At 59.0% G+C, this 22,967-nt stretch overlaps 2 protein-coding genes across 3 annotated transcripts in view; one reads left to right on the top strand and one right to left on the bottom strand.

Moving 5' to 3' along the window:
* Window positions 1–22,967, bottom strand: part of RNF126 (ring finger protein 126) — a 245,801-nt gene that overhangs the window by 57,028 nt on the left and 165,806 nt on the right. The gene's annotated exons all lie outside the window — the stretch shown is intronic.
* Window positions 1–22,967, top strand: part of PALM (paralemmin) — a 142,470-nt gene that overhangs the window by 95,903 nt on the left and 23,600 nt on the right. For both annotated transcript variants that reach the window (XM_050771164.1, XM_050771163.1), the window contains exon 2: window positions 5,529–5,549. In XM_050771164.1, coding sequence (XP_050627121.1) covers window positions 5,529–5,549 — 21 coding nt within the window. The remainder of the gene's footprint in view (window positions 1–5,528; window positions 5,550–22,967) is intronic.

Raw genomic sequence — 22,967 nt, 5'->3', positions numbered from 1 at the left:
AGCCTGGGTGACAGAGCAAGACCCCGTCTCAAAAAAAAAAAAAAAAAAAAAAAAAGAGGGCTGGCTTGGCCGCTGTTGGGGGTCCCTGAGCTGCCTAAAGGCCCTGCTTCCCAGAGCTCTCTGACCTTGGTTTTCCCATCTAGGGAACGGGTGGCCCTGGGGCAACACTGAGACTGCTGGTGAGAATTCAGCAAGGCTGGCCGGGCATGGTGGCTCACGCCTGTAATCCCAGCACCTTGGGAGGTCGAGGCAGGCAGATCACCTGAGATCAGGAGCTCCAGACCAGCCTGGCCAACATGGTGAAACCCTGTCTCTACTAAAAATACAAAAATTAGCCAGACGTGGTGGTGGGCGCCTGTAATCCCAGCTACTCGGGAGGCTAAGATGGAAGGATGGCTTAAACCCAGGAGGTGGAGGTTGCAGTGAGCCAAGATCGTGCCACCGAACTCCAGCCTGGGCGACAGAGCAAGACTCTATCTAAAAAAAAAAAATTGGCCACGTGTGGTGGTGCATGCCTGTAGTCCCAGATACTCAGGAGGCTGGGGTGGGAGGATTACCTGATGTGGGAGGTCGAGGCTGCAGTGAGCCAAGATCACGTCACTGCACTCCAGATTGGGTGACAGAGTGAGACCCTATCTTATTCAAAAAACTAAAAATAAAAAGGTACCGAGGGAACCCAGTGACAATGGGGAAGCTGGGGAAGTTCTTCCCAGAGGAACACACAAGGCGTCTAACAGCAGGTGTCTGGACGGTTGAAGCCCAAGCTGGTTGTGGGGCAAGGATTGTCTGGTCTCAGCTCTGCCTTGTGGGGCTGCAGGGCACTGGGGAGCCATAGATGGTGTTTGAGCTGGGGCAGGCCAGGGCATATTTCTCTGGAGAAAGAGTGGAGTGGGGAGAGGAGGTGGGGAGACCTGGAGGTGACACGGCTCAGGGTTGGAGTGGGGGCCACAAGGCCTCAGCTAAAGTCACAACTGGGGAGAGGCGAGGGGGTCTCTGACTCAGGGACAGGGGCGGAGTGAGGTTTTGGGGCCCCCCTAGAGCTTCCGGTCGTCCAAGCCTGCAGAGGGTGGCCAGATCTGCCAGGAGTGGGGGAGTGTGGGGGGCGGAGCCCTGGGGTGGAGCTCTGGGGAAGTAGGAAGGGCAGGGGCGCCCTCCGGTAAACCTCAATCTTCCCCTGTCCCTGAGTCCAGGAAGGGGTCGGGTCAACAACACCCTGGAAGCCTGGAGGCGGGGCCGAGGTGCAGGGGCGGGGCCTACATTGCCTGGGAGGCGGGGCCGAGGTGCAGGGGCGGGGCCTACATTGCCTGGGAGGCGGAGCCGAGGCGCAGGGGGCGGGGCCGACATTGCCTGGGAGGCGGAGCCGAGGCGCAGGGGGCGGGGCCGACATTGCCTGGGATGCTGGGAGGTGGAGCCGATGTCGGGGGCGAGGCCATGGTGCATGGGGCGGGGTCGGGGCGGGGCCGAGATGGCCTAGGCGGCTGGGAGGCGGGACCAGGGTGCAGAGGGCGGGGCCCGGGGCCGGGTGCGGAGCCGAGATTGCCCGGGCGGCGGGTCCGAGGTTCAGGGGCGGGGCCAGCGTCCTGGGGGCGGGGCCAACATTGCTTCGGAAGCTGGGTGGGGCGTCCGAGGTGCAGGGGACTGAGCCTCAGTGCAGTGACTGTTCCCCCCAGGACGCGGATGGGCGCTGCAGTGCCTGTGGGTGGGTGAGCGCAGTGAGGCGGTGGAAGTGAGGGTGTGAAGGTCAACTCAAGGCAGCTTCTCTCAGGTCCACTACACACCTCACCTTGTCCCACCTGCACACCCCACCTTGTCCCACCTCCACACCCCACCTTGTCCCACCTCCAGGCCTCTTTGTCCAGGCCGTTCCGGCCACCCGGAATGCCTCCCTCCCCACCTCCAGGCCTCTGTGTGCTTGAGTCTGGAGGTGTGGGCGGCGCGTGTTTTTCGTGCTGGGCCTTGAGAGTGGCAGGAGGAATTTGGCTTTTGCTTGGAGGGAGGTGTGAGCCCCGGAGGTTTAGAGCTGGGATGGTGGGAGAAATGATCCCAGCAGTCCCTTTGCCTCCCCACGGCCTCCTCCACGTCCTCTTATTTTTACACAAAATGCATCCACCACCTTCAAACCCTGAATCATTTATTTTATTTTTAATTTTTTTAAATTTTATTTTTTATTTTATTTTTTATTTTTATTTATTTATTTTTTTGAGACGGAGTCTCGCTCTCTCACCCAGGCTGGAGTGCAGTGGCCGGATCTCAGCTCACTGCAAGCTCCGTCTCCCGAGTTCACGCCATTCTCCTGCCTCAGCCTCCCAAGTAGCTGGGACTGCAGGCGCCCGCCACCTCGCCCGGCTAGTTTTTTGTATTTTTTAGTAGAGACGGGGTTTCACCGTGTTAACCAGGATGGTCTCGATCTCCTGACCTCGTGATCCGCCCGCCTCGGCCTCCCAAAGTGCTGGGATTACAGGCTTGAGCCACCGCGCCCGGCCTAAATTTTATTTTTGAGATAGGGTCTAGCTCTGTCACCCAGGCTGGGGTGCAGTGGTGCTATCACAGCTCACTGCAGCCTCGATCTCCTGGGTTCAACTGATCTTCCTACCTCAGCCTGTGAGAAACTGGAACTATAGGTGTATGACACCTCACCTGGCTAATTTTTTAAAAATTTTTGTAGAGATGGGGTCTTGCTATGATGCCCAGACTGATCTCAAAGTCCTGGGCTCAAGTGATCCTCCCTTCTCAGCCTCCAAAGTGCTGGGATTACAGGTGTAAGCCACTGTGCCTGGCCCTGAATCATTTATTTTATTTTGAGCCAGGATCTGGCTCTGTTGCCCAGGCTGGAGTGCAGTGGCATGATCATGGCTCACTGGAGCCTCAACCTCCCAGGCTCATGCGATCCTCCCACCTTAGCTTCCCAAGTAGCTGGGACCACAGGCGCACACCACCATGCCCAACTAATTTTTAATCTTTTGTAGAAATGGGAGTCTCACTATGTAGCCCAGGGTCTTGAACTCCTGGATTCAAGTGATCCTCCTGCTTCAGTCTCCTGAAGTGTTGGGATTACAGGTAAGAGTCACTTCATTCACCCTGAATCATTTATGTAGGGGACAAAAAACACTGTTTCTCCAAGGACGGAACTTTTTTTTTTTTTTTTTTTTTTTTTTTGAGATGGCGTCTTGTTCTGTCGCCCAGGCTGGAGTGCAGTGGCGCAATCTCTGCTCACTGCAACTTCTGCCTCCTGGCTTCAAGCCATTCTCCTGCCTTAGCCTCCCGAGTAGCTGGGATTACAGGTGTGCACAACCATGCCCAGCTAAATTTTGTATTTTGATTAGAGAAGGGGTTTTGCTCCCTGGGCACGATGGCTCATTCTGTAATCCCAGCACTTTGGGAGGCTGAGGCGGGGCGATCACCTGAGGTCGGGAGTTTGAGACCAGCCTGACCAACTTGGAGAAACCCCATCTGTACTAAAAATACAAAAGTAGCCGAGCATGGTGGCGCATGCCTATAATCCCAGCTACCGGGGAGGCTGAGGCAGGAGAATCGCTTGAACTTAGGAGATGGAGGTTGCAGTGAGCTGAGATCGCGCCACTGCACTCCAACCTAGGCAACAAGAGTGAAACTCTGTCCCCCACCCCTCCCCCCAAAAAAAAGAAAGAAGGGGTTTGCCATGTTAGCCAGGCTGGTCTCAAACTTTTGACTTTGTGATCCACCCGCCTCAGCCTCCCAAAGAGCTGGGATTATAGGCGTGAGCCACGGCGCCCGGCCACAAAAACAGAATTTCTGCATCCCAGGTGACTAACGGTGCCAGGCATACAGTAGATGTTCAATAAATCACTTTGGACTAAAAGAACACAGAGGCCAAGGGGCAGTGAAGAAATGATTCACAGGTCAGTTTTATTGGGTGCCTAGTTTAGGAGTCAGTCAACTATGGCCCTCGGATCAGCTCTGGCCCACTGCCTGTTTTTGTGAATAAAGTTTTATGGGTACACAGCCGTGCCCATGGTTTTACATATTGCCTCTGGCTACCTTCTCACTGCAATGGCAGAGCATGGTCATTGCCGCAGAGACTGTGGCCTGCAATGCTGAAAATATTTACTCTCTGGCCCTTTACAGAAAAAGTTTGCCAAGCCCTGAGCGAGTGTGTGCTGGGCCCTGCGCCAAGCCCTTTGTGTGTACTCACTCAGTTAACCCTCCCACAGTCCTAAGTGGGGGGCGGGAAATGAGGCTCTGAGAGGTTAAGAAACAGACTCAGGGTCACACAGCTTGGAGGTGGGTGAGCTGAGAATCAGACCCAGGACCCCTGATATTCCATAGGATCTTTGCTTTGTTTACCTTTGCTAATTTATTGTCTTAAATGCTAAAAGGAATACACATTCACTGTAAAAAGGGAGGACTATAGAAAAGGTGTTGATGGCCCTCTTCAGCCTGGGGTACATCCTTCTCCACAGCTCATCAGGGTTACTTTCCTTTAAATCTACAGCCATTCAGCAAACATCGGCAGAGGACAACCGTTTTATAAGAAAACTAAGGAGTTTGGAAGAATCTTTCCTTCCTGCCCAGCCTGGACCCCCAGGAGTAGGTGTGCTGGGGCAGGGCTGCAGTGTTCTCATGGGAAACCGGGAAGCTGGGCCCACGACCTACATGTTGGGGAAGACAGGTCCTGCCTGTCTCCTGCTGTGGCTCCCCAGTGCTCTGAGGACAAAGCCGGAGCTCTCCCTGATCCTCCATCGTCCGTCTCACTCACTCTGGTGGTCTGGTCGCTGGGCCTTCACTGAGTATGCCATGGGAGCCCTGGGGCCGATTAAATTCATCGGCCTACTTCCAGCCCCGGACCAGGCTCAGCTCCCAGCCGGGGCCCAGACACATCAATACCTGCGGTTGTCTCCATCCCAACCGCCGGCCTCTGCAGGCACAGCGCCCTCCACCAGATACTCCCGCAAAGGAGGCCTGGGGACCCTTCGGGCGGGGCCTGGGGTGCAGGGAGCTGTCAGGACCCCCCGATCCCCTCGCTCGCCCTGAAATGTGTGTCCCCCTCGGCACCTGGGCTCTCGGGAAAGGCCTTTGCTTGTTGTCTGACTTCGCGAGGGTCCCGGCTCGGGCCCGGGAGCTGGGGAGGGGCGGGACTTGGTGACAGCCGGGTCCCAGCGCCGCGCCCAGACCTAGGCCCTTCTCAGGGGTGCCCCGGGGCGGGGCGCGCGGGGCGGGGGACGGTGGCACGGCCGGCAGGAGGCGCAGCGCCCGCTCGCAGCGCGGGGAGGTGGGAGGGGAGCGGGGCGGGGAGCGGGGCGGGCGGGAGGGAGAGGGGAGCGCGCCGGAGACGCGCGCGCCCAGCCCACCCCCTGCGCCCGCCGCCGCCCGGACAATAAACAGCCGCTTTGCGCGGGGCGATGCCCGAGCCGGTGCCGCCGCCCCCGCGCCTCGCAGCCCCGGCCGCCAGGCCTTAGCCCTCCCCGGCCCCCGCCCGGCCGCGTCCCCCTCCCCTCCCCTCCCCCGCGCGCCTCCCGCGCCCGCCCCCGCCCGGCACCGCGGACCCACCCGGACCTCGGCGGGGAGATGGAGTGAGTAGGCGCGCTCGGGTCGCGGGGCTGGGGGCCCGGAGCGCCGGGAGCCGGGGAGGGGGGAGGCCCCCTCTCTCGCGCCCCCACTGGGGGCGTCGCGGCCCCCGCGAGGAGCAGGAGGCGGCGCGGAGCTGCTGGGGCCGCAGCTCAGCCGGGAAGAGACTCGGGCTGGGCCGCGCCTGCCGGGAGGCCTCCCCGCTCCCCGACCCCGGCTGCCCACCCACCGGCGCGTGGGGACCCGGGCAGCGGCGGCTCGGGCCAGTCCAGGACTCGGGGAGGGGGAGGCTCGAGTCTCCGCCCGCGCCCCGCCCGCGTCTCCAGGGCGAGCCTCGGCTCTCGGCCACCTGTGGGTGGCCCCGGGGAGATGGAGCGACCCCTCCCCGGATTGCAGCGGTCCGGCCTCGCGCTCACGCACCCTTCCCCCGCCCCAGCCTGAGCGCACCGCTCCTGGCGCCCTGGACGCGCGCGCGGGCCGGTGCTCCCCCACCCCCGCCCTTCCCAAAGGCCTCCAGGGGTGTCCCGAGCCCCCCGCCACTGCCCAGGTCCCGAGTTACCGCTGGCGGGAGAGGGGCTGCCCTCGGCTTCCCGGGTCTCCGGGATGTGAGAGGGGAGAGGAACCGGCGCTTTCCAGCGGGGCGCCTGGGTCGGATGCCCTGTCGGGGAAGTGTCTCGGAGCTGGGGCTCCAATGGTGTAGCTCCACGAGTGGGCTGGCCCCGGGCTGGGATCCCTGGACCCCCGCATGCCTGCGCCTGTGTGGGGTCGGGAGTGCTGGGCAGTGGAGGGTTCCTTTGCACAGCAGGTACCAAGCGAGGGCGCATGGTCATTTCGGGGACCGGTCCCCTCCTCCCGGTGCTCGGGTGCCCCCCTGCCCCTCACTCCCACAGGTGGGCACTGCACGGGCAGGGGTCAGGAGGCGCCTCCTGGGGTCACCCACCTGCCCACTTCAGGACAGGGGGGCCAGCTGCCCTGCTGGGGCCCGGGTCCCCACCCCAGCCCGAGGACAGAAGACCGGATCTGGAGGCCGCCTGTGGCCCCCTGCCCTTCCCACTGGGCGTGTTTTTTAGCCGCCAACTTTCCCCGGGGGACTCACCCCTGACCCGCCACGCCCGCGGCTGGGTGGGGGCCGCTGCCTCCCTCCCTCCCTGGGAAAGCGAGACACCCAGTGTCCTCCGCTTTTGAAAACCCAGACAAAGGCCTGACCCCGCTCCCAGTCACCCCGCCCCGGGAGCTCAGCCAGGGGCTCAGGGGAGCCAGGGCCCAGACTTGCCTGGTCCACACCCCCACCCCACAGCCTTGTTTATCTGCCCTGCTCTCCAGGCCCCGGGGGAGCCTCTGGGCCTCCGACAGCCAGGCCTGGGCAGGGTGTGGCTGTGGGGAAGGGGCTGCCTAGGAGGACTACGGAGATCTCCCACCCAGAGGAGGGGTGTCACGGAACACTCCGAGTCGGGCCCATTGTTTCCTTCCTGCCACCCCTTCCTTTTCCCACGGGGGATACTGAGGCCTAGAAAGGAGCTGCTGCCCCCCTCACCCCCCCCAGTCACACAGCACCTGGTGGTGGGGGGCTCGGTGCCTCCTGCTCTGCCCCACGACTTCTCCGTCCTGCGTCAGAGGTGGCCCACAGGTCCCCATTGGGTCATCACTGCTTTCGGGGACACACATATGGGACAGGCACCCAGCATTAATCGGCTGTGAGCCGCCATGCGAGGACGCCTTTCTCCCCGGTTCCCGGGCTGACAATGGGTGGGGACAGGCCCATCTGGTGCTGGCCCGTCTTGGACACCTGCCCCTTCGTTCTTCTCCCGAGCGGGCTTCAGGCACGAAGGCCCCGTCCGCTAGAACGTGGTCGCTTGCCTCCTCCCGTTTCCACAGATTTTCCAGTCGAAGACACGGGAGCTGGCAGTGGTTTATGGTGGTGCCTGTCTCGCTGGAAAGTTTCACAAATGAATTTAAGAATTTAAAGAATTGTAAATGTCATTCAAGAACAGGTTAAATAATTTTTTGTTAAAGTGAGGGTTTAAGGAAAACTAGCGGGTTGCTAACCGCTGCCAGGGTGCTGGGGTGAGGAGACCGTCCGGGAAGGAGTTGGGGAGAATCTCTGTGGTCTGGGAGGGTTTGTGTGGCCCCTGAGTGACACATGGTCTGGCTGGTAAAATAAAGATAATTGGGCTTGGAGCAGCCATTCTCCAGCACCCACAGCCCCGTCCTGGGTAAAGGCAAGGCTCAAACCTCCAGGATGGGGAGAACAGACTTGGGCCTGGACAGATGGTCAAGACCGACCCAGACTCCTCCCTGCTCGCAGACCTGGAAATTTTCAAGAGGAAACTCTCCGTGTTGGGTGCTAACAGGGTCCTTAACGCTCCTTCAGACTTGCTAATCCCCCTTTTGATTGAGAGGCAGAGCCTGTTAAAAGGTAACAGTATCTAGTGATAATTGAATTTAACAGCAAGCTTTTATTTTCATTGTATCTGTTTCTTCCTCCGTGTTCTCTTGTTTATGGACGTGGCTTCTGGTTCTGGTTTGCTCAGTCTTGATCACAGTATAATGTTTCTTTCTAAAACAAGGTGATCTGATTTAAATTTCAGTGGCTTTGAAGGCAAGGAATAGACAGATGCTGTCCGGGAGGCAGTGGAACTTGGGAAGGTGGTTTCTTTCTTTTTTTCCATGTTGCCCAGGCCGGTCTGGAACTCCTGGCCTCAAGGGACTTCCCGGCCTCAGCCTCCCAAGTAGCTGGGACGACAGGTGCGCGTCATTGCACAGGAAGGCGGTTTGAGACGTGTAGGCATAATTTATGTAATTTATTCACTCAGCAACCATTAAGTGGGTACCTGCCTTTTCCACAGCTCTGTTCTGAGTGCTCTACGTGTGAATTCCTTTGATGCTTTTTTTTTTTTCTTTTGGAGACAGAGTATCTCTCTGTTGTCCACGCTGGAGTGCAGCGGTAGGATCTCCAGTCACTGCAACCTCCGCCTCCTGGGTTCAAGCAATTCTCCTGCCTCAGCCTCCCGAGTAGCCATGACGACAGGCACCCACCACCACGCCCGGCTAATTTTTGTAGTTTTAGTAGAGGCAGGATTTCACCATGTTGCCCAGGACGGTCTTGAACTCCTGACCTAAGTGACCCGCCCGCCTGGGCCTCCCCAAAGTGCTGGGATGACAGACGTGAGCCACGCGCCCGGCCGGCACTTGCTTTTTCCGCGGCCCTGTTCCGAGTGCTTTATGTGTGAAAGCTCCCGTGACCCTTGATCCTTTTTTTTGAGACGGAGTCTCGCTCTGTCGCCCAGGGTGGAGCGCAGTGGCGCAATCTCGGCTCACTGCAACATCTGCCTCCCGGGTTCAAGTGATTCTCCTGCCTCAGCCTCCCGAGTAGCTGGGACTACAGGTTCATGCCATCATGCCCAGCTAATTTTTTTTTTTTTTTTTAGACGGAGTCTCGCTCTGTTGCCCAGGCTGGAGTGCAGTGGCCGGATCTCAGCTCACTGCAAGCTCCGCCTCCCGGGTTCATGCCATTCTCCTGCCTCAGCCTCCCGAGTAGCTGGGACTACAGGTGCCGCCACCTCGCCCGGCTAGTTTTTTTGTATTTTTTAGTAGAGACGGGGTTTCACCGTGTTCGCCAGGATGGTCTCGATCTCCTGACCTCGTGATCCGCCCGTCTCGGCCTCCCAAAGTGCTGGGATTACAGGCTTGAGCCACCGCGCCCGGCCTGTATTTTTGGTAGAGACGGGGTTTCACCGTGTTAGCCAGGATGGTCTCGATCTCCTGACCATGTGATCCGCCCACCTTGGCCTCCCAAAATGCTGGGATTACAGGCGTGAGCCACCACGCCTTTTTTTTTTTTTTTTTTTTTTTTTGAGACAGAGTCTCTTTCTGTCGACCAGGCTGGAGTGCAGTGGTGCGATCTCAGCTCACTGCAACCTCCACTTCCTGGGTTCGAGCGATTCTCCTGGCTCAGCCTCCTGAGTAGCTGGGACTACAGGCTCCCGCTAACACGCCCAGCTAACCTCTGTATTTTTAGCAGAGATGAGGTTTTGCCATGTTGGGCAGGTGGGTCTCAAACTCCTGACCTCAGGTGATCCGCCCACCTGGGCTTCCCAAAATGCTGGGATTACAAGTGTGAGGCACCGTGCACAGCCACTCCCTTGATCCTTACGGAAGCCCTGTGCGAGAGGGAAACTGAGGTACAGGACGGTCCAGTGGCACGTGTAAGGACACACAGCTGCAGAGGCGTGGATGGGAGTTCGCTGCTGGGTGGTCCGAGCGTGCTCCCTCTAAGCCGCCGAGGTCGGGGATGAGGGAGGGTTTTGGGTACCTGTGTCTGGGGGTTGTGGTCTTGTGGGGCGTGGTTCTGGATATCAGACATCCTGGTGTCGGCTTTCGTTCGTGGTGTGTTTACTAAGAAACACAGACGTTGGCCTTGTCAGTGGTCTTGGCTCCTGGGGCATCTGCCCTGCTTCTGTGCCCACCCACACCGTTCTGTGATTTGGGAGAGGAGTGTGGAGAGGGGGTGTCCCGACTCCCCGTCGCGCCCTGGCATGTCTCTCTCCTCTGGGCCTCACTCTTCTCATCTGGCGAATGGGGACGTGACTGCCATTCTTGGGGGAGGCAGGGTTAGAGGAGGGGCAGGTGCTTATGGGCCTGGACCCTCTGAGCACCACGTAGTGGGGGCGTCTCTGCCTCTACCCCGTTAGCTAGGTTCGTCCTCAAGGGCCTCGGATTTTGAAGCTTGAAAATGGGCTTATGTTCTTTTTGTTTGTTTGTTTGAGACGGAGTCTCACTGTCACCCAGGCTGGAGCACAGTGGTGCTATCTTGGCTCATTACAACCTCCGCCTCCTGGGTTCACACGATTCTCATGCCTCAGCCTCTCAAGTGGCTGGGACTCCAGGCATGCGCCACCACGCCTGGCTAATTTTTTGTATGTTTCTTAGTAGAGACGGGATTTCGCCATGTTGGCCGGGCTGGCCTCGAACTCCTGGCCTCAAGTGATCTGTCTGCCTCGGCCTCACAAAGTGCTGGGATTACAGGCACGAGCCACCGTGCCCAGCCTATGTTCGTTCGTTCGTTCCTTCCTTCCTTCTTTCCTTCCTTTTCTTTCCTTCTTTCTTTCTTTTCTTTCTTTCATTCTTTCTTTCTTTCTTTGTCTCTCTCTCTTTCTTTCTTTCATTTTTGAGACAGCGTCTCACTCTGTCGCCTAGGCTGGAGTGCAGTGGCGCGATCTCAGCTCACTGCAATGTCTGCCTCCCTGGTTCAAGTGATTCTCCTGCCTCAGCCTCCTGAGTAGCTGAGACTACAGGCGTGCACCATGATGCCCAGCTAACTTTTGTATTTTTAGTAGAGATGGGGTTTCACTGTGTTAGCCAGGATGGTCTCAATCTCCTCACCTCATGATATGCCCTCCTCAGCCTCCCAAAGTGCTGGGATTAAATGTGTGAGCCACCGCACCCGGCCTTCTTCTTCTTCTTTTTTTTTTTTTTTGATACGGAGTCTCGCTCTGTCGCCCAGGCTGGAGTACAGTGGCGTGATCTCGGCTCACTGCAAGCTCCGCCTCCTGAGTTCACGCCATTCTCCTGCCTCAGCCTCCCGAGTAGCTGGGAATACAGGCGCCCGCCACCACTCCCGGCTAATTTTTTTTGTGTGTTTTTAGTAGAGATAGGATTTCACCGTGTTAGCCAGGATAGTCTTGATCTTCTGACCTTGTGATCTGCCAGCCTCAGCCTCCCAAACTGCTGGGATTACAGGCGTGAGCCACTGCGCCTGGCCTTCTTTTTATTACACTGAGTCTCCCTGTGTCCCCCAGGCTGGAGTGCAGAGGTGTGATCATAGCTCACTGCAGCCTCAACATCCTGGGCTCACGTGATGCTGCACCCAGCATCTTGAGTAGCTGGGACTACAGGTGCCACCACCACACCCAGCTAATTATTTTGTTTTGTTTTTGTAGAGACAGGGTCTCCCTGTGTTGCCCAGGCTGGTCTCAAACTCCTGGGCTTAAGCAATTCTCCCACCTCAACCTCCCAGAGTGCTGGGATTACACACGTGTGAGCCACTGCACCCAACCTGATGTTCTTTAAAAGCTTCATCTCGGCCGGGTGCGGTGGCTCATGCCTGTAATGCCAGCTCTTTGGGAGGCTGAGGTGGGAGGATCACAAGGTCAGGAGATCGAGACCATCTTGGCTAACATGGTGAAACCCCGTCTCTACTAAAAATACAAAAAATTAGCCGGGTGTGGTGGCAGGCGCCTGTAGTCCCAGCTACTCGGGAGGCCGAGGCAGGAGAATTGCTTCAACCCGGGAGGCAGAGATTTTGGTGAGCCAAGATTGCACCATTGCACTCCAGCCTGGGCGACAGAGCGAGACTGTCTCAAAAAAAAAAAAAAAAAATTGTATCACTTTTTTCTGAGTGTGGGCCCCTGTTTCTTCTCATCCTTTCCTGATCTAGGAAACCCGTCATTTGTTTATCGAACAAATGCTCCCTCCTCACCATCCTCATGCTGTGCAGGATCAGAAGGGTCTGGAAGGCCATAGAGGGTCTTCCCTGACGTGTGAGAAGGGCTTCCTGATCCAGTCTGTGAACCTTTTCTGAGAAGGATGTTTCAGGGTTCATCCAGGCCGGCAGAAGGGTGCACCTTGTGGAGGGACTAGAGGTGGGAAAGTGTTGGAAGAAGAGAATATTCTTCGGTGTTTGTTCCTGCTGGGCCTTGAGTGCCAGGATGGGGAGTCATGGATAGTGTGTGGGCAGGGGAGGAGCAATGGCTGACCTGGTCATCAAAAAAAGATTCTGGCAGCTGAGGGGTAAGACCAGGGAGGAGCAAGTCATGGCCAAGCCTTGATTGTGGCCACCGGGGCCGCATGGAGAGAAATGGCAGAGGCAGAGGGGGCAGGACCCCATGTCTAGGAGGGCGAACACAGGATTTCAGAACTGTGTGTGGTCAGCGATGCCCACAGGGACAAGGCACCCTGGCCAGGGAGAGGTGGCTTGGACCCTGGATACATGAGGGGATGGGGGGGCCCTCTGGGAGGATGGCTGAGTGGACGTCTTGGTGTCTGAGGAGTGTAAAATCAGGCCAGAGTGGCCGTCTCCTGCCCCAGGGTTTTAAACAGGAATTCAGGGACAGTCAGAGCCGGTCACCGGGACAGAGCCTGGACTGGGTGGGGAGAGGAAAGGGGAGCCAGCCAGAGGAGCAGGCCTTGGGATGGGCAAGACTTAAATTAGGGCCAATTGCGGTGGCTCACACCTGTAATCCCAGGACTTTGGGAGGCCGAGGCAGGTGGATCACTTGAGGTCAGGGGTTAGAGACCAGCCTGGCCAACATGGTGAAACCCTGTCTCTACTAAAAATAACAAAAATTAGCCGGGCGTGGTAGTGGGCGCCTGTAGTCCCAGCTACTTGGGAGGCTGAGGCAGGGGAATCGCTTGAACCCAGGAGGCAGAGGTTGCAATGAGCCAAGATTGTGCCATTACACTCCAGCCTGGGTGACAGAGCAAGACTCTCTCTCTCAAAAAAAAAAAAAAAAAAGACTTAGATTAGGACCAAAGTGAGGCCTGCTGAGCGGGAGGCACTGCATGGTCAACACTGGTGGTGGGACGGGGCCAGGCCTGGGAGCCCCGCCTGGGTGGGCAGAGGCTGTGGGCAATGGAGGCAGTGATGTGGGACCCTGAAGGCCAGGGTGGGACGGAGGCCTGGGGTGCTTCAGTGACTCCATCAGGGAGCAAGAAGCTGATGTCCTCATCAGTTTGTATTCAAATGCTTCCAACCATGGAAAGTCTCAGGGCAGGACCAGCAGGGGCTTCAACGCCCCATGGGGGTTGGGAAGGACCCCAGTCCCTGCCTTGGCCTGGCCCTTGTTGAGAAGGCTGGCGTTCCCATTACACACGCACACAGATATGTATACACATGTCTCTATGTATATAATTCTTAACAGCCTTATTAAAATATAATTTACATGCCACACAGTCTGGCTGTTTAGTGTACAGCTCAGTCGTTTTTAGTACGCTGCAGGGTTGTATATCTTTCTTTTTTTTTTTTTTTTTTGAGATGGAGTGTCTCTCTGTCACCCAGGCTGGAGTGCAGTGGTGTCATCCTGGCTCACTGCAACCTCCACCTCCCGGGTTCAAGCCATTCTCCTGCCTCAGCCTCCTGAGTAGCTGAGATTACAGGTGCACGTGCCACCATGCTCAGCTAATTTTTGTATTTTTAGTAGAGACGGGGTTTCACCATATTGGCCAGGATAGTCTCGATCTCTTGACCTTGTGATCCACCTGCCTTGGCCTCCCAAAGTGCTGGGATTCCAGTGTGAGCCACCACGCCCAGCAGGGTTGTGTATCTTTCACCGCAATTTTAGAACGCTTTCATCACCCCCAAAACAAGCCCTGTCCCCATTACGTGTCCCCTCCCATTCCCTTCCCCGGCGCCCGGGGAGCCAATCCCCTTCCTGTCTCTGGATCAGCAGGTCCTGGACATTCCATAGACATGGGATCACACACTGCGTGGCCTTGTGTGTGTGGCGTCTCTCACTGAGTGTGACGTCCTCAAGGTGCATCTGCGCCGTGGCCTGGGTCAGAGCCTCGCTCCTGTTCACGGCTGAGTTGTGTTCAAGTGTGTGGACAGCCACGTTGCATTTACCAGAGCATCTGTGGATGGACACCCGGGTTGGTTTATCTGTGAATCTGTGGTTCCCCCCCGAGGTGGTTGGAGCTTCTGCTCCGTTCACACTGAGGAGTCCGGGTCCTGCTTTACAGAAATGTAAGTCGTGACAGTCAGTTTCTTTAAAAAGAAGAGGAAGTGATCAGATGACAGGTGGCCCTGGGAGTGGCGGGAGTGTGAGAAGAGGGGGCTGGGGGCTTCCTCTGAAGAGGGAAAGACCCTCATTGACTCCCTGGGGCAGCGAGCATTTATTGAGCACCTACTGTATGCCTGGTCCCAGGGATGTGGCAGGGACAAAAATGGCACAGTTGCCGTCCTGGTGGGAAGACAAGATCACACCTGTAATCCCAGCACTTTGGGAGGCTGAGGCGGGTGAATCACCTGAGGTCAGGAGTTCAAGACCAGCCTGGCCAACATGGTGAAACCCTGTCTCTACTAAAAATACAAAAATTAGCTGGGCGTGGTGGTGGGCTCCTGTAATCCCAGCTACTCAAGAGGCTGAGGCGGGAGAATCACTTGAACCCAGGAGGCGGAGGTTGCAGTGAGCCGAGATCGCGCCACCGCACTCCAGCCTGGGCGACAGAGAGAGGTCCATCTCAAAAAAAAGAAAAAGATAAGAAAAGTGGTCCGGGTGGAGATGGCTGCAGGGGGTGCTCGGGGCTGAAAATTAGGCCGGAAGAGGCCTAAATGAGGAGGTGACGTCTGCAGAAAGGCCTTGGGCGTGAGGCCTGTGGAGGTCTGGGTGACTGTGCACCAGGCCGGGGTGCAGCCAGCGCAGGGGCCCTGTGGTGGGAGCTGTGTGGGGTGTCTCAGCAGTGTGGCTGCAGTGCTGTCGGGTGGGGAAGGACCATGGGGCCCCTGCAGCAGGGTTTGCCCTGAGACCCTGCAGAAAGCCAGGGAAGGCCCAGTTCACGCCTCACTGCCCCATCTTCCTGTGAGGGCCCGGGCAGGGTCCAGCTTTTCTCCCTTCCTACCCCAGGTTAATAGGCAACAGGTCTGCTTCTGTACGTCTGTGGCCTGCTTTGACCTCCGTCTTCTCTCCCCACCGGGTGATGCATCTCTGCCTTAACCCATTTAGGGTTCTTGGTGTCCCAGAGACAGGGGTGGTCTCCGTGCTGTGTCCTGGGAGGGCTGGGAGGAGGTTCCTTCGTGGAAGGCTGCCTGGAGGAGGTGGCTGTGCTGGATCTGATCTTGGCAGTGGAGAAGGGAAAGGGGAAGCTGGGAGCTATTGAAGGGTGAGGGGCTGACACTAGGGCTTGGAGCAGGGCAGGGTGGTGGAGGAAGCAGGGCCGGGGGCGCCAGTACTCAGGGCAGACGCAGGCTCTGAGGACCGAGTATCACCTGAACTGGGAAGCAGCTGAGGTCCAGACTCCCCGAACTCCATCCTCTGCCCAGTGGGGGAAGGGGCCGCCCTGCTCCCCCCTCACCCCACACCTCTCAGCCCCGCGTGACTCCCCCACCCCCCACCATGGCCAAGGTCACCGTCAGCTCTTTCCTTTCAATTAGCAGCAGGAATGTTCCCGGCGCTGGGCTCGGCGCCTGCCTGGGCAGGGACCCCCTCGTTCTGGCTGGAGCTGCCCGGGCTGGGTTCGGGAAGGACAAGTGCGACGCCCCCATCCCACACACGCCCCTCCCGCCCCGGACGGGGTCCGCCCTGCTCGCTGGGTGACCTTGGCCATTGCGTAACCTCTCTGGACCCCTCCAGCACCAACGCCCCGCACCGCGGAGGCCTCTGCGGGGCTCTCTCGTGCGGTTTGGGCCTCAGTAGCTCATCTCCTGGAGCCGGATTATCTCACGCGCTCCAGACGACGCCCTCGCCGGGCCCCGAGCCGCCCACACCGCCACGCGCCGTAAAAAGCATCGCGGGGACGGGAGGCCTGTGCGCGCCGGGGTGGGCGTCGGGCGGGGGGTGTGGCGCTCCAGGGGCTCTGCGCGGCTGCCGGGAGCCAGGGAGGCTCCGAGACCCAGCACCTGCCCCGGGACCCCCAGCAGCACCAGGACCGCCGCCGCCCCGAGCCTTTCCACGCCTTTGCCCCGGACTCAGCTCCTCCGCCCAGCATGTAAGACCTTTTGTGATCTGACCTCTGCTTCCCTCCGGGAGCCCAGGGGAGCCCGGGAAGCCCCTGCTCCGGGGTCCTGGTCCCGGCCTCGCTGATCAAACGGGAACGAGACTCCCCCGCGCCTGGCGGGCCCCGCCCGCAGGAGGATGAACGCCTGGCGAAGGCCATCTGCACACCGCCCTGCTCGGCCTCAGTTTCCCCGTCGGTGAAATGGGGCGGACCCGGCCGCAGGAGGGAGTGAGTGCTGGGGGAGGCGTTCTCGGTTTGTGGCCGTTTCCTCAGTTTCCCCATCTGTGAACTGGGCCGCAGGAGGGAGTGAGCGCCGGGGGAGGCGTTCTCGGTTTGTGGCCGTTTTGATCCGTGAGTCGTGGCCCTATTTCGCGTGATTTTTCGGATCTGTGACGTGGAGCGTTCTGCCGACCTGACCTTGGCTACCCGGCGTCGGGGGCGGGTCCACACCCCTCCCGGATGGAAGCCCCTTCCTGGGCGGGCGCCCCCCGGACGCCCAGACGGGACCCCTTTCCCCTCCCCCAGCCGCAGCGCGGGGGAGAAATGCCCGACCCCTCCCGCCCCTCTAGGCCGCCCCAGGCCCGAAGCCTCGGCCCCCCCAACCCCCCCAAGGGGCGGGGGCGGGAGATGCTGCGCCGGCCCCACCCCCGCGCGCCGGGCCTCGGCGTTGCCATGGGGACCGCGCGGTTGCCACGGCGACCGCCTCCCGCGGGCCCCGCCATCCATCACCCGGGGCGGCGGCGCCCAGGCCTGGGGAGGGGCGAGGGGGACGCATCCTGCGTGTTCTGGGAAGGGGCGAGGGGGGCGCATCCTGCGTATTCTGGGAAGGGGCGAGGGGGGCGCCCGGGCCTGGGAAGGGGCGAGGGGGGCGCATCCTGCGTGTTCTGTGGGGGGGTGAGGGCGCCCGGGCCCGGGGAGTGGGGAGGAACGAGGGAGGTGTCCGGGCCTGGGGAGGAGCCAGGGGAGCGCCTGGGCCTGGGGAAGGGCGAGGGGGGCGCATCCTGTGCCTCCTGGGGAGGGGCCTGCGCCCTGAGGCTGCTTCCCGCGCGTCCCCTGCCCGCCCGCCTGACATTCCCCGCCCTGGCCGGCCCGGCAGGGACAAGCTGCCCGAGGACAGACACTACCGCCTTGTCTCCAGCCTGGGAGGCGGCCACACAGCCACACTCTGTCCCCGGGTCTGGTCCGAGCGGCCACCTGCTTGCCGGATGGGGACGGATGGGGACAGGCCCTGGGCAGGCGGCGTCCAGCCTGATCCTGGGACCCAGGGGTCCCGCCGTTTTGCAGCCCTCCTGCCCCAGCTCTGCTCCCTCCGGGTTGGCCCCGAGCCCGCTTACAGCTGGAAACCAGGACTGTGGGGTGGCCCGGGGTTGGTCGGTTGTTCCAGTCTGTGCCCGTGCCCTCCCTGGACGTGGCTTACAGCCACGGGAAGAGGGTGCCGGGCAGGGGGAACCGTGTGTGAGAGGCCCTGGGGTAGAGGGGCTTGTGCACAGCCGGGGGGACCCTGCAGGAATAGACCGACCAAGGGGGAAGTGAAGGGGCCGACCTGGGGGTTCCTTCAAGGGCTGGTGGGAGCCAAGGAGCTTTTAGAGCAGGAGAGGGACAGGGTCTGACTGATTATCATTATTATTTTAAGATAGGGTTTCACTCTGATGAACAGGCTGGAGTGCACTGGCGTGATCTCGGCTGACTGCAACGTCTGCCTCCTGGGTTCAAGGAATTCTCCTGCCTCAGCCTCCCGAGTAGCTGAGATTACGAGCACGCGCCCGCACCCCCAGCTAATTTTTGTATTTTTAGTAGAGACAGAGTTTTGCCATGTTGGCCAGGCTGGTCTCGAACTCCTGACCTCAAGTGACCCACCCACCTTGGCCTCCCGAAGTGCTAGGATTACAGGCATGAGCCACCGTACCTGGCCGCCTTTTCAAAAATTTTTAAAAATTTTTTTGTTTTGTTTTTTGAGACGGAGTTTCTCTTGTGTTGCCCAGGCTGGAGTGCAATGGAGTGATCTCGGCTCACCGCAACCTCCGCCTCCCGGGTTCAAGCGATTCTCCTGCCTTGGCCTCCTGAGTAGCTGGGATTACAGGTGCCTGTCACCACGCCCAGCTAATTTTGTATTTTTAGTAGAGACGGGGTTTCTCCATGTTGGTCACGCTGGTCTCGAACTCCCAACTTCAGGTGATCCACCCACCTTGACCTCCCCAAGTGCTCGATTCCAGGTGTAAGCCACCATGCCTGGCCCATTTTTAAAAATATTTATTTATTTATTTATTTTTATTTTATTTTATTTATTTTTTGAGACGGAGTCTCGCTCTGTCGCCCGGGCTGGAGTGCAGTGGCACGATCCTGGCTCATTTCAAGCTCCGCCTCCCGGGTTCACGCCATTCTCCTGCCTCAGCCTCCTGAGTAGATGGGACTACAGGCGCCTGCCACCATGCCCAGCTAATTTTTTGTATTTTTAGTAGAGACGGGGTTTCACCATGTTGGCCAGGATGGTCTCGATCTCCTGACCTCGTGATCCACCTGCCTCAGCCTCCCAAAGTGCTGGGATTACAGGTGTGAGCCACCGCGCCCAGCCTTAAATTTTTATTTTTGAGACAAGGTCTTGCTCTATCACCCAGGCCAGAGACAGTGGCACAATCACGGCTTGACCCAGCTTCAATCTCCTGGGCTCAAGTGACCCTCCCACCTCAGCCTCCCAAGTAGCTGGGACCACAGGGACACACCTGGCATGCATTTATTTATTTATGTGGAGACAGGATCTTGCTATGTTGTCCAGGCTGGTCTCGAACTCCTGGGCTCAAACAGTCCACTGGCCTTGGCCTCCCAAAGTGCTGGGATTACAGGCTTGAACCACCACACCTGGTCTAGGGTCTGATTCTCTTTTTGAGAAGCTGCCTCTGGCTGGCGGGTGGAGAGGGAGCTGTGAGGGGGCAGGGGGTTGTCAGGGAACACTGGATGCCTGGGCTAGGGTGGGGAATGTGGGGTGGGCAGGAAGCGAGGGCCCGGGCCTCAGGGGAACGCACAGTGGAGGGTTCACTGCCTGCTTCACCCGTTCATGTGGGACTGACCCAGAACTCCAGCTGATCTGGCCGTTCAGGAAGGACCCCAAGCCAGAAAGCTGGATCAAGCCTTTCCTGAACCCCACCCAGTGGACGCAGCTGAACCCAGCCTCCCTGAGGAGGGAGAAGGGGAAGCCAGAGAGGGCGCAGCTCATGTTCCTGGGCCCCTGGGAGGCACTGGGAAGGGTAGGTGTCACCTGCCAGGAAGGGAGGAGCCGGTGGGGTCGCCTCTGGGGCATGGGAGCCGGACAACTTCACAGGCCTCAGCAGGGCCAGGAAACCGAACCCGAGTGGGGTGGGCAGGCGGGGCGCCTCGGGCTCCAGGGAGGTCTTGACCTGGAGCAGCCTCCCGGGCCGGGGCTGGGTGGTGAGCTAGTGCTCTGTGCAGTTTCATTTTCTCTGCTGAACAGGGGGAGGGGACGGCAGCACAAGGGGGACGCCATAGGAGGCCTTGGAGCTGCAGGTATCTGTGCCTCCGTGTTTGTGCGGATGGGGAAACTGAGGCCCAGAGAGGCATGGGGGCTCTTCGGAGGCAGGGCTGGCTCTGGGCCCTGACACCAGGCTGAGAGGGCTGTGGGTGGCGGCGGGCACAAAGGGCGGGCTGTAATTTCAGTCTCTGGGAAGATAAGACGGGGGACTGGGGGAACCTGTCTCCCACCCCCGCACCCCTGGTTCCCTCCAGTCCCTGCCCGTCAGCCCGGGCCTCCCGCTGTGGATGCTGCCCAGAGCCCTGGCATTGCTCGGGACATGGGGCTGATTCTCCAGAAATCCCCTACTTGAGTCTGGGACACCCACCGCCAACCCCTGCCGTCCTCTCCCTGCCCCACTGCACCAGCTCTGGAAGCCTGAGGGTCGCTGGCAGTCAAGGCTGAGCTCAGCCCCAGTCTAGGGCTTCGGTGCTGCTTGCGTTTTTGTTGTCGTCGTCGTTTTGCTTTCGGTGGAGTCTCGTTTTGTTGCCCTGGCTGGAGTACGGTGGCGTGATCTCTGCTCACTGCAGCTGCCTCCTGGGTTCAATCAATTCTCCTGCCTCAGCTCAAGTAGCTGTTTTTTTTTTTTTTTGAGACGGAGTCTCGCTGTGTCTCCCAGGCTGGAGTGCTGTGGCCGGATCTAAGCTCACTGCAAGCTCCGCCTCCCGGGTTCCCGCCATTCTCCTGCCTCAGCCTCCCGAGTAGCTGGGACTACAGGCGCCCGCCACCGTGCCCGGCTAGTTTTTTGTATTTTTAGTAGAGACGGGGTTTCACCGTGTTAGCCAGGATGGTCTCGATCTCCTGACCTCGTGATCCGCCTGCCTCGGCCTCCCAAAGTGCTGGGATTACAGGCGTGAGCCACCGCGCCCTGCCGAGTAGCTCGTTTTACAGGTGCCTGCCATCACGTTCGGCTAATTTTTATATTTTTGGTAGAGGCAGGGTTTCACCATGCTGGCCAGGCTGGTCTTGAACTTCTGACCTCAGGTGATCCACCTGCCTCGGCCTCCTGAAGTGCTGGGATTACAGGCGTGAGCCACCGCGCCCGGCCTGCTCCTTACATTTTACTAAGCACCTACTACTTTCCGAGGAGCTTTCGAGGGAAGCTTTCCAAAACTACTTTTGGAGCTTTCCGAGGGCCCACAGACCAGGGACGGGAGGGGTTGGGTGGCAAAGCTCCTCTTCTGGCAGGTGGGAGGGGAAGCAAGAAAGCAGGGGGGCAGGGTACCCTGAACTCGGGGTGTGGACCGCGGGCCTGCAGAGGGGTGAGGGGGATTGTGCTGCAGGTTTTGGAGCTGCAGGGTGAGGTTGCTGTGGGGAGGTCAGAGAACCACGGAATTCCTCGGTTCCTTCCGGGGCGAGTGAGCGTGTGGTGGGTGCCTGGTGGATGTGGCCAGGGCTTCGGTTCCTGGATCTCCTTCCCACACCGCAAAGGGCCCTGTATCTTTGAGGCGGGAAGCCCTGTCCCTTCAGGCGTATCCGGCAGCACTGGTATTCATTCATTCATTTCGTTCGTTCGTTTGAGGCGGAGTCTCGCTCTGTCGCCCAGGCTGGAGTGCAGTGGCGCTATCTCGGCTCACTCCAACCTCCACTCCCCGGGTTCAAGCGATTCTCCTGTCTTGGCCTCCGAATACCTGGGACTACAGGCGCCCGCCACCACGCCCGGCTAATTTTTGTATTTTTAGTAGACACGGGATTTCACCATGTTGGCCTGGCTGGTCTAGAACTCCTGACCTCAGGTGATCCGCCCGCCTCGGCCTCCCAAAGTGTTGGGATTACAAGTGTTAGCCACCGTGCCCGGCAATTCATTCATTCATTTTTTGAGACAGAGTCTCGTGCTGCCGCCCAGGCTGGAGTACAGTGGTGGGGTCACAGCTCACTGCCCCCTGGACCTCCCAGGCTCAAGCGATCCTCCCGCCTTAGCCTCCCAAGTAGCTGGGACTACAGGCGCACACCGCCACACCTGGATAATTTACTTTTTTTATTTTTGGTAGAGATGGGGTCTTACCAGATTGCCTAGGCTGGTCGCAAACTCCTGGGCTGCAGAAATCCTCCCACCTTGGCCTCCCAAAGTGCTAAAATTACAGGCGTGAGCAGCCGTGGTTCTGGTTTTGTTTTGATTTGTGACAGGGTCTAACTCTGTTACCCAGGCTGGAGTGCAGTGGCGTGATCTCGGCTCACTGCAGCCTCAACCTCCCAGGTTCAAGCAATTCTCCCACCTCAGCCTCCTGGGTAGCTGGGAGCAATTCTTGTGCCTCAGCCTCCATGCCCAGCTAATTTTTGTATTTCTTGGTAGAGACGGAGTTTCACCATGTTGGCCAGGCTGGTCTTGAACTCCTGACCTCAAGTGATTTGCCTGCCTCAGCTGCCCCTGATATTTGTTAAGTGCCTACCGCATACCAGCCCTGGGAGGTGAGGCTACAGTAGCACTGGGTGGGCTCTTGTCAAAAGACAATGATTGGGCCCGGCAGGGTGGCTCACGCCTGTAATCTCAGCACTTTGGGAGTCCCAGGCAGGTGGATCACCTGAGGTCAGGAGTTCGAGACCAGCCTGGCCAACATGGTGAATCCCCGTCTCTATTAAAAAAACAAAAACTGGCCGGGCACGGTGGCTCACGCCTGTCATCCCAGCGCTTTGGGAGGCCGAGGCGGGCAGATCATGAGGTCAAGAGATCAAGACCATCCTGGCAAACACGGTGAAACCCTGTCTCTACTGAAAATACAAAAAAATTAGCCGGGCGTGGTGGCAGGCGCCTGTAGTCCCAGTTTCTAGGGAGGCTGAGGCAGGAGAATGGCAGGAACCTGGGAGGCGGCGGAGTTTGCAGTCAGTGGGGATCATGCCACTGTTCTCCAGCCTGGGCGACAGAGCGAGACTCTGTCTCAAAAAAACAAAAAACAGAAATTAGCTGGGCGTGGTGGCCGGTGCCTGTAATCCCAGCTACCCAGGAGGCTGAGGCAGGAGAGTCACTTGAACCTGGGAAGCGAAGGCTGCAGTGAGCTGAGATCGCACCTCTGCACTCCAGCCTGGGCGACAGAGCGAGACTCTGTCTCAAAAAAACAAACAACAACGATTGGATGAGAGCGAGTCTGGGGTTGAATCCGGACTTGGCTTCTTTGCTGTGTGTCCTCAGGAGGCTTATCTCCCTCTCTGGGCTTTTGCAAGCCCAGGCTTAGGAGGTGGGGCTGGTGGGTCT

Source organism: Macaca thibetana, chromosome 19 (genome assembly GCF_024542745.1).
Source record: "Macaca thibetana thibetana isolate TM-01 chromosome 19, ASM2454274v1, whole genome shotgun sequence".
NCBI lineage: Eukaryota > Metazoa > Chordata > Mammalia > Primates > Cercopithecidae > Macaca > Macaca thibetana.
This window is presented reverse-complemented; position numbering and strand designations above follow the sequence as displayed.